The sequence below is a fragment of the Eumetopias jubatus genome, unplaced genomic scaffold (genome assembly GCF_037043125.1).
Source record: "Eumetopias jubatus isolate StellerSeaLion01/CBP00866 unplaced genomic scaffold, mEumJub1_p1.0 scaffold_10, whole genome shotgun sequence".
Lineage (NCBI taxonomy): Eukaryota > Metazoa > Chordata > Mammalia > Carnivora > Otariidae > Eumetopias > Eumetopias jubatus.
The window spans coordinates 99822848-99833529 of record NW_028274816.1 but is presented as its reverse complement, the minus strand read 5'-3'; the positions used below and the strand labels follow the sequence as shown (position 1 = coordinate 99833529).

Below are 10682 nucleotides of genomic sequence, written 5' to 3'. Positions count from 1 at the left end.
CCTCTGCCACAGACACTCCGTTCTCTGGATCCTGACTCGAGGCGGACTCAGGACCCCTCTCCATCTTTCCCTTCCCTGGCCTGGCGTGAGGCCTCAGAAGGGAGCCAGACAGGGGACTGAGTCTGCGGGGCGGCTCGTGCTGGGCCAAGGGTCCTCGGGCCGGCCTGGAAAGCCGAGAGAACCCCGAGAGCTGAGCCAGGCGGGAGGGCAGCGCAAAGTGGAGGGTTGGGGGAGGGGGGAGGGATGGGTGGGGGTAGGAAGCCTTTGCTGTGACGTCATAGGATTAACCCTCTCCGAGCCAGGCCAGTTGCAGGCCCTTCAGTGGCAGAAGTCTCAAAGCTGGGGAAGATGGGGTGGCACTAAGTCTAGAGTACCCGGCTGAACTCGGTTCTGGGTTCGAGGCTTGGCTGGGTTGGCGCCCCAGCGGGCGTTCGATTGCCCCGGGAAGGCCGTCGCATCCTGTGTAGATGTCCGGGACATCAGCCTGTGGGTGGACGTCGTGTGTGGGTCCTGGTGACCGTCTCATGTGTTCACTTACTCTATGTGAAACCATCAGACTATCTGTGCTTGAAGCGTGGGATGGCAGGACACTAACCCTGTTAGGGTTAGCAACTGCCCTAGGTTGGGTGCGAAGAGCCGGGCGCACATCGCCCCTCGGCGGCGGCCAAGAGCGTGGCAACTCAAAGAGAATGCTTAATTCCTGAGGACCTAGATTTGCCACCTACGTGCTCTAGCCCACTTTCAAATATCCTCGACCGAGAGGTTCGACCTACTGGTTTGGGTCCTCACCCCTCTCGGGATATTCTTTCTGTACTTTTGATCCTGCAACTCCTTCCTCCAGGAATGACCTTCCTCATTCTTCTCCTGGCTTACCCTTAACGTGTTCCAAAACTCAGCTCCAGTGCCCCTCCTCCAGAACCCCTCCAGAACCCCCCCTTCCTCCAGGGCATGACTCCCTTTTTTTTTTTTTTTATCCCCAGCGCCTAGAAGGGTCTGAGGAACGGAGTTGAGTCGCTCGGTTCTGCAGGACCTGGGTTCGGCTGCCAGACGCGGGCTTCCACCAGGGGGCGCGAGGACTCCGCGTCGTTTCACTATGTCCACCAGGTGGCGCTTCCTCCCGCCTCTGGCCCCCACAAGGTCGGGGAGCCGGCCGGCGGATCCGCCTCGACTGATTGGGAGACGCACTGCTAAACTATTTGCATTATCTTGAAAGGACCGCGCTGAGTGGCTGAGGTATAGAAGAAGCTGAAACGGGCTCTCTCATTGGCTTAAACTCCCCCCCCGCCCCGGCGTCCACATCCCGGTCAGATTGGGCCCGGAGGTCAGTCGGAAGCCTCCGGCTAGTGGCGACAGAGCACCTAAGTCTGGGTAGTGGGCGCTGCAGGGTGAGTGCCTGATGGCCGAGCGGCTGGGGTAGGGGACCCCAGGGCAGAGAGGGTGGGGGACCAGGGTGGGAGACTATCGGCCCCGCCCTGACTCCTCTTGGCTTGCCCATTCTCCTGTTTAGGAGTTGGAGATGTGCATCTAGAGAGGGAGGGACAGCGACCCTTGGCACCTGCCTCCACCCACCCACCGGGGTCCTCTCCGCCCACCCGGGCCCCACCCACGCTCCCCTGGGGTTGGAAAAGGAGTCTTCTCAGCCGCAGCTTCTGACCTCTCGGGGTATCTCACTCAGGTATAGAGCTTAGTTTGCTCCTTGGAAAGTGGATCAGTGGTTTACGGAGGTGTGTGTCGGGGTGGACCGTGGAGGTCCACGGAGGCTTGTTCTTGCAGAGTCTACTCACACGGAGGCTTGTTCTTGCAGAGTCGCTCAAAAGTGGGTCCCCAGGGCTCGGAGCCGCTGGGTATGGGTACCGAGAATGAAAGCCCAGAACGAGACTGCCAGAAACAGTTCCAGGCCGCAGTCAGTGTCATTCAGAACCTGCCTAAGAATGGTGAGGGCACGGGGACCTGCATTTGGGGGTCAAGAAGATTGGGGTCTGCCTCTGATCCCTGAAGTTGATGCAGATAAGTCCCTGCCTGGGCTGCCCTGGGGATCTCGTCTGCCTCCTGCCCCTGTCCAGCTGGGTCGGAGCCCTCACCATCTCTACCCATTACAAGGGTGGTTCATCCCATCTCCCTGGGGATGATGCTCTGCCTTCCACTCCCACCCCTCTGCCCAGGCTCTTACCGCCCCTCCTATGAAGAGATGCTGAGATTCTACAGCTACTACAAGCAAGCTACCATGGGACCCTGCCTCGTCCCCCGGCCTGGGTTCTGGGACCCAATCGGACGATACAAGTGGTGAGCTCCCTACCGGCCGGGCAAACAAGCCTCAGCCGTCAACCAGCCTCTCACAGCTCTCTGCCCCCCAGGGATGCCTGGAACAGCCTGGGCAAGATGAGCAGGGAGGAGGCCATGTCTGCCTACATCACTGAGATGAAGCTGGTGGCACAGAAGGTAGGGAGAGGCTGCAGGCTTCTTTCTGTCCCCAAGGTGTCAGCTAGGTGCCCTGTCGTCTGCCCTTCCAGGGCTGACCCCCATTACGTTTCCTGCACACTGACACACCTGTAGGAATTACCACCTTCATGCTCTCTCCCCAGCCCTGCCTGTCTCTGGTCCCTGACTGGGCACAGGGTGGAGGGGACCTGGTTCAAGGGGGGACAGCGGGACAGTGGTAGGAGGGGCAGGCCCCTACCCACCAGAGCCCCTCCCCCACAGGTGATCGACACAGTGCCCCTGGGCGAGGTGGCAGAGAACATGTTTGCTTACTTCGAGCCCTTGTACCAGGTGATCCCCGATATGCCGAGGCCCCCGGAAACCTTCCTGAGAAGGGTCACAGGTCAGGCCCCCAGGCTGTGAGCTCCACAAGTGCTGAGTGAATTTTCTTAGGTCCAGGCAGAGGGGGCTGCTCAGTTGGAGGGGGCATTTGGGGGCAGAGGGCTCCGGGTGATGTCCCTGTAAGGGACTCCACCCAGTGCCCCTGATGGCGTGGGTCTCAGGCAGAGCTCATAGCTGATGGGGAGCAGGGGTTGATCTCACTGGGAGGCACCAGCCTCTTCCCAGCCCCACCTCTGGGTGCCATGTCTCAGCAGGTTGGAGAGAGCAGGTACTGAATGGAGATGTTGGGGCTGCCCCAGAGCCTCCCTGCCTCCCCAGGGAACCAGCACCCCCAAGTCCAGGTCAGTGCCTGGGCCGGAGGGGCAGAGAGCCAAACCCAGAGCAGGGGTGGGTGGGCGGCTTCCGGTGGGGTGGGTAAGGGGAGAAGGCTGGATGCCACGCCTCATGCTCACAGATAGTGAGACCTGCTGTGCTTGCAAAGGCCGGGGGGCAGGTTCTGGGATTCCAGTCCTAGGACCTCACTCCTGGGACCCGTCTCTGCCTCCTGTGGCAGTGTCTCCAGTGCCCCCTGAGCAGGTGCCTCTGTCCCATTGCACACCCCTCTCCTTCTTCCATAGCCTCCCTCTGTCACTAATGTTACCTCTCCCCTTGCCTAGAGTCCCAGCCACCTAGGGACCTGGACTCCGAGGTTTTCTGTGATTCCCTGGAGCAACTGGAACCTGAGCTGGTGAGACTACCCCTCATTCCCTGCGTTCCCCACTCCACTGGGCCCTTGCTGCCCTACCCCCACCCTTGGACCTGTGCCTCATCTCAGCAGGTTTGGACAGAGCAGAAGGGAGCCACTGGAGGAGAGCCTGACACCAGAAACAGCTCCATGCTCCCTGCAGAGAAAGGTGAGCCCTTGCCCGACCCTTCACCCGCTTCTGCCATTCCCTCTGGTTCTGGTGTGCCCCAGGCTTTCCCCTGACTGCCCTCTTGGGGCGGAGGTCAAAGTCTGGCACTGGGCACTTGCCAGACAGCCAGTCACCAGCCTGGATGGGCAAAGTCCCTGCCCGGCCCCCTCTCTGTAGGCTTCCCATGTGAGACTGTCAAAGGACACTGATTTCTGTCCTGTCTCCTTCTAGAACTTCCAGCGTGCCATGTCCTTTAAGGGGCACTTTCATAAATATTATCTCCTTTATTCCTCTGAGTAAGTAGGTCATTGAGCAGCCCTGTGAAGGCAGTGACCTCTTCCCCTAATTTTCAGATGACAAAATGAGGCTCAAAGAAGTTTCTCACTTACCCCAAGTCACACAGCTAAGTGGCAATGCTGGGATTCAAACCAGTGGCAGCCTGTTACTCAGCCACTCGAATGGACTTTATAAAGCGCACACTTTACAAGGGATTGCACTCTACTATTACTTTTCCCCAGACCCGCCCCAGCCTGCCACCACCCTGTCCCTAGCTGAGTTGCCTCCTGAGCCCCCTCCCTTGTGTCTGTGCTCAGCAGAGGGCAGCGCACTGGGGCCCCAGGAATTGGACACGTGGCTGGTGGGGACAGTTCGGGCACTGCAAGAGAGCATGCGGGATGTCCAGGGGAGACTGCGGAGCCTAGAGAGCATGCCCGGCCTCCCCAAGCAGGTGAGCTGCCCCCAAGGCCCAGGGCAAGATTGAGGCAGAACGCCATGGGTCTCTACTCCAGGCCCCTCATGGAGCCACTTCCGTCTTTTTGTCCTAACTCCCCACCTGCCCACATCTCTGATTTCTGCAGAGAATGGTGTGATTCGTGTATGTCCCGGGCACGACAGTCGGGGGGGGACTGAAGGGAGAGTGGGAAGGGCCCTCCTTTCCTGCTCTTACCCCCCTCTGCTGGAAGAGAAACTGAGCGTGAGGGCTAAGTCCAACAGTCTGGAAGGCCAGGATGTGCCTGCTCTTTGCACTGGGGCTGGGGGTCCCTGTTGCCCCTTCGTCAGGACTTCTCTTCCCAGATTTAGGGTTTGCTCCCAAACAGTTCAGCCCTTGCACCCCTTACTCTCTCCCCTCTCCTAGATCTGCTTGTCCCTTACACCTGGGCTCCTGAGCTCCTGCAGCATGGCTCACAGCCACCCTTCCCGGAGCTCCCGCTGAGTGCCAAACACAGAATTTACATGATCTCATTTAATCCACACAACGGATGAACTAGGTTTGCTTTTCGTTTCCCTTTTACAAAGGGGAAACCAAGGCTCTCTGAGGCTAGGTAATTCAGCCCAGAGGAACCTCACAGAGCTGCTGTGAGGATTAGATAAGATAATGCCCCCCCACCCCAGGAAGGCCTTCTCCAATGGGCTCCATTGTTACTATTATTATTATCACCATCCAGTGATGGAGCTGGGAGTGGCCCCAGGTCTGTCTCCCTCCGAAGCTGGGACTCACCACTGACTCTGAGTGGCTGTTCTTGAGAAGCCTGGGGTGATGGGGCAGGAGACGGCTGAATTGCTGGATATGGGGGATCGCTTGGGTGGCCCCTGACCCCCTTGACAATGTGGGTGGCAGGGATTTCCTCAGATTCACCTTTCAACGCCCACCCCTTCGAGGCTTTATTTACTTATTTATTTGACCTTTAGCTAATTTTACATGCTGAAGATTTTAAAGACTCCTCCCCGAAATAGCTGGTTTTCCATCTCTAAAAATAAGAACATTCTACTACCTAGCCCAAACGACAACATTTTAGCACCCACAAGTCCTTCATATTATCAAACACCCAATCCAAACTGAAATCTCCCCAGTTGTCCTGAAATCGCCTTCGCCAGCTTCTTTGTCCAGTCAAAACGTGCTGCGTTTGGGTCCTCTGTCCTTTAAGACTCCTTTCATCCAGACCAGCTCTTCTTCCTTGCTACTTACTCACCAGGACTGAGCCAGTGCAGTGGTCCTGTAGAATGTTCCTTTTTGGGTCTTTCTGATTACATCCTCGTGGCTAGTTTACATGACCAGATTATGTCAGATGTGATGTTCTTCACATCAGGGGACACATCTGGCTGTCCCACCATAAATGATTCTTACATGGACCACCAGCATAGATGAAGGGGTGACAGTCGGATCCCATCACTGTTGGAGCCAGGGAGTGTCCAGCTCCCCCATTAACCCCACTGGCCACCTGATTTTTGACAATTGATGGATAATCCTTGCCTGGATCAATAATTTATTTGGAAAAAATGTTGATTTTTAATTTCTATTATTCCTTTACCATATATTAGGTGTCACTTTTCTGTAGCGTGTCATCTAGGAGTTCCCTGAAGTACAGTGCCTTATGGAAAGGCGGAATAAAGGCTTAATTCTTTCTCTTTAATTACCTATTTTAAAGTAAGGAGTTGATTTAACAGCTACCTCAATAGTGACAAATTTCCAAGTTTGAGTATCATTATGGACTAATGGATTTTAAAATTCAGTATTTCAATCAACTGAAATTAATTCTTTGTGATGCTTACACTGTCACAATTTTGGTCAATGGAGACCCTTTCAAGCTGGGTCCTATGTTCTCATAACATGACCTCATTAATCTTTAAAAGTTTCCTTGCTTTCTGGTACAAGATGTCCCACATTCACCTCTACCTTCCCTGCTCCAGACCTGGAATTAGCCACTTCTCCAAGGAGCCCGGGCTCCTTTTAGCAAAGAATGATATTTGGAAACGAAAATCTGAGCACCATTTGAAGTATGTGGCACATCCTTTATAATATTGGGTGTTCAAGCCACACCAACAGGCCACTGATTTGTGGCCAAGAAGAGACAGCCTAGAAGCCAGTCCCTCCACCAGGCAGCCCCTCCAGTCTCCCTTGGCACCTGGGATTGTCCTGGGAGGAGGATGTGGGAGGGAACTGGAGGTCAGCTGTTAGGGACACACTGGGAACCCCAGGGTCCCTTCCCTTCTAGTGGTGCAGATTTGGATGTAGGGCCTTCTCTGCCCCAGTTCTTACATTCTTAGGGAGGCAGCTCCCCCAGACGAAGCTCCCGCTTACTTCTGGAAGCAGGTTCCTCAGGAGGGCCCAGTCTGTGCTGAAGCCTGGGCTGGCCCCTGACTCCCTCCCTCTTGGCAGCAGAGGACCCCGCCCAGTGCCAGGCCATGGCCCCTCAGGCTCTCGGGTCCCACGGTGCTCTTCTTCCTCCTGTGGCCCTTCATCGTCCAGTGGCTCTTCCGACAGTTTCGGACCCAGAAGAGGTGACGCTCAGTGGAGGGGTCTCTGCAGCCAACTAAGGTGGCTATGAGCCCCCTGGTCCTGCTGTGCCCTGAGCCTTCCTAGGGTTTAGGAGAAGAACAGCATTAACTGCGTCCCCCCACGACTCAGTGTTTGCCTTTGCACCGCTCCCTTATTGGGGGGGCGTTTAAGAGCCCATCCTTCCCCGCGACTTCACTCGGACGCCTTCTCCCCCTCCTACCCAAACATCGAGGCTGCCTGGTGAGGGTGTAGGAGTGGTGCACGTCCCGGGTTCTGGGTTGGCCGTGACTCGGGGGCGGGGCTGCCGGGTCTCAGCCTCTGCCCTCCCCTCCCTCTGGGTCACCTGACTCTTCTCCCACCCCAGCCTCTCCGGGTGGAGGGCCAGCTCTTGGGCAAGTTGGGACTTGGGCTGGGGCCTGGAAGAATGATTGGCTGAGAGGCTGAGGGAGGGAGGCCCGGAGGCCCGGCCGAGTTGGGGGGAGGGGAGTGAGCTGCGTTTTGCTGGCCTCCCTCCCCCTGCACGCACACACTCAGGACGTCTTCACGGAAAATTCGCTTACGAATGAATGTTTCACTAAATAAAATAAGACCTTAATCTTCTGCCGTTTGGGTCCCCACGGAGTGAGGCGGGAAGCCGGGTCCGGGCGCGCAAGGCACAAGCCTCTTCCCTGCCCCTCCCCCAGCGCCCCCGAGGACCGTCCCGAGAGGCCGGCGGTTTTCCCTCCTCCCAGAGCAGGAGCGGCGGGCACAGGGGCCCGGGGCCCGGGGCCGGGGGCGGGGGGGCGGCCGAGGGAGGGGCGCGGGGGGCCCTCCGCTGTCGCCGGGGGGGTGGGGCCGCGCCTCGGCCCCACCCCCCGCCCCGTCGGAGGGGAGGCCCTGCGAGCCGGCGCGGGGGGGCGCGGGGAGGAGAGGAAGCTCGCGGGGCACGGGCGGAGGCCGGGTCACCCCCCGGAGAGAAAGGCGGCCGCTCGTTGTGTCGAGCGCAGGCCGCAGGGATGGGGCCCCGGGGGCCCCCGCGGCCCCGGAAGTGCCCACCGCCCGCTTCCCCCTCCACAGCTGGCGTGACCTCCGCGTTCGGGCTTTCCCAGGGAACTTTCTGGAAGGCCAAGACCCAGCGGGAGCCTAGTCCCCGCCCCGCCCTGAGGAGTGGGGGCGGGGCCGGACGCAGGGAGCCCCCGTCGGGGTGGGCAGAGCGCCCGCGTGGGCACAGAGCTGCGGGCGCCGCCGGCTGCTCGGACTCCGAACTTCTTTTTCCCACCGCCTGGCGGCCTTGGTCTCCCTCTGGTCAGCGACAGCCCTGTCGCGCCTCCTACCCCTTCGCCCCGGGCTCCTCTGGCTCCAGCAGTGGCCCGTATTCGGTGGGGAACTCGCCACTCCGAGCGCCTCCCTAGTTTTAGCGCGAGAGGCCACTGGCCAGGAGCCCCAACTGCCGAGGGCCACGGCAGCCTTGAGCCCCTGCAGCTGCCACCGCCTGGGCTCCAGGACCTTCCTGCCCTCGGTGAGGAAAAGGCAGTTCTGAAGGCCCCTTCTTGGAGACCCTTAAACTCCTCTTGAGTTCCCTCTATCCGCCCCGAGCCTTGACCCGAGGCTGGCTATGATTCGAACCACTGGAAGCCTCAAGTCACTCCGTCAGTCCTTCTCTCGAGGTGGGGAGGGCAGACACACAGGCCCTGGTGCTCTCTGATCCAGCCCAGGGGCGCAGGCAGAGAGACTGAATAAACCCTTGTGTTAAAGCTGGACCCCAGCAGGAGTGGGACCCAAGCGATGCTGGGGATGCAGGGATGGGCACACAACTAGCTGTGGGACTTGGGCAAGCTTCGTAACTGCTCTGAACCTGGGCTGCCTTGTTTGTAAAATAAGAATGAAGAGCTCATCATAAGGCAGTCGTGGGTTTTTTGGTTTTGTTTTGTTTTTTAAGATTTTATTTATTTGTGAGAGAGCACAAGCAGGGGGAGCAGCAGGTAGAGGTAAAAGGAGAAGCAGGCTCCTCACTGAGCCAGAAGCCCGATGTGGGGCTCGATCCCAGGACCCCGGGATCGTGACTGAGGGATCTGGGTCGAAGGCAGACGCTTAACCAACTGAGCCACCCAGGCATTCCCAGTCCTGGGTTTTAAATGCCCAGGACATGTAAAATGCCTGGCAATGGCTTAAAACTCAGCTAATATCAAGGTGCCCGGCCTCTTGTTTGACAGAATTCTAGAATTCCACAACCTATCACTCTGCCCTCCGCTCCCCACACATGACAAATGAGTCCTGTCCAACAAACTAAGGGTGGCTGGGCTCAGCTGTTACCTTTCAATCCCCCTGAATGAGGGTACCCAGGAGTCCTCTGGAGTCTGAAAATGTGGTAACAATAAAGAGATCTCTGACTCCCATTCAAGTTCTCTGCAAAACCTCTTTTCCTCAGGGAACTGTCCATGTGAGGGGGAGCTCTTGCTCACAGAGGAGTCTCCTGCATGACTGATGAAGGAGCACAAAGAAGGGCAGGCTTTTCTCAGAAGCCCAGGGACTGGAGTGGTCAATTTCAAAACAGGTGGATGTGCCCCAGAGGCACTCTTGCTTCTCCCTTGGGGCGTGCCCATCACCACCTCCCCATGGAACCATTCCTGAGTTCCCAGACAAGTCCTTTCTTTGGACATGACGCTTGCTCTTTAAAGAACGTCCTTCTTCATGCTACTGGGCCTCAAAACCCTTCATCCTCCCGAGAGCGCCAAGGAGACATGTCCCCCACGAATCCTGTCCCTAATTCCTAACTCCTGAGCAGCTTGGCTCACAGGCCCCTAGCCAGGATTTTCTTCATTTGTCATTTTGACTCACAGTGGTTTAACGGCCTCTCCACACTGTCCATGTGCAGCACGGATGACATTTTATTCATCATTGTTCCTTCCTAACAAATGTTCGCTAAATGAAGAAACGAGGGCTTTAATTAGGCTGAGGCTGTTGGAAATAGAAAGGAACTAAATCCAAAGTTCTTGAGCAAAAGAGAATTTTGTGAAAGAAAAATGACACGAGAGTCAAAAAGACCTTCGTTCTAGCAGGAATTGCCACTTAGTTGTCATGTGACCTTGGACAAGTCACTTCATTTCTCGGAGTCTCAGAGATTTCTTATCTCTAAAATGGAGACAATCATTCCTACCCTGTCTAACTCACCGGGCTGTGGTGGGGTCAAATGATTGTGTGTAAAAAAATGTTGTATGTTAGAAAGAGGCCGGGATGTAAAATGTTGCTATTAAGAAAGAAATAGTAAGAATGGGTCACGGATGTGTGGCCAGAGGGGGAGGCTGTTATTACACTGAGATTTTAGGCAGAAATGATTACAGCGGAGAGTTTAGGCTACTCCACGGCCCTGTCCTCTGGGCTGGAGCTTGGAATCTGGAGAATTTTCTCAAGGAGACTGTGTCACCTTCCCTCCCCCATGAGTCTACCCCCAAGGTCCTGGGCCAGCATCCCCCTGCCCCCATTTCTGGGCAAGACGTCCTCTTTCTTTGGCTCCGTTCCCTCCCAGTGCTGCCCAGCGCCCACTAATGAGCAGAGCTTCTATGGATGGAGAGATTGGTTGATTATTTAAACTCAGGATTAATTCTGAACCTTCTCTCCCACCTCCCCACAAAGAGGTCCCTCAGTTGGCCCGGACTGCCTTGTCTCAGCTCAGGAAAGGCTCCCGGTCGGCCCCAGGAGGCCATTTTCTTCGA

General features: G+C 56.9%; 1 protein-coding gene across 4 annotated transcripts; it reads left to right on the top strand.

Annotated features, from left to right (window-relative positions):
- Positions 1-1299: 1299 nt before the first annotated feature.
- Positions 1300-7590, top strand: ACBD4 (acyl-CoA binding domain containing 4). 4 transcript variants are annotated; one of them, XM_028092808.1, is made up of 11 exons: positions 1300-1385; positions 1508-1675; positions 1805-1934; positions 2163-2283; positions 2355-2439; positions 2701-2821; positions 3075-3161; positions 3477-3547; positions 3638-3713; positions 4310-4440; positions 6871-7590. In XM_028092808.1, the coding sequence occupies exons 3-11, from the start codon at positions 1847-1849 to the stop codon at positions 6994-6996; spliced, it is 906 nt and encodes a 301-aa protein (XP_027948609.1). In that variant the 5' UTR covers positions 1300-1385; positions 1508-1675; positions 1805-1846; the 3' UTR covers positions 6997-7590. The 4 variants fall into 4 exon arrangements, with proteins under 4 accessions (XP_027948609.1, XP_027948611.1, XP_027948608.1 ...); XM_028092810.1 differs by having other exon boundaries at positions 4307-4440; positions 6874-7590; XM_028092807.1 differs by having other exon boundaries at positions 3635-3713; positions 4307-4440; positions 6874-7590.
- The last annotated feature ends 3092 nt before the right edge of the window (positions 7591-10682 follow it).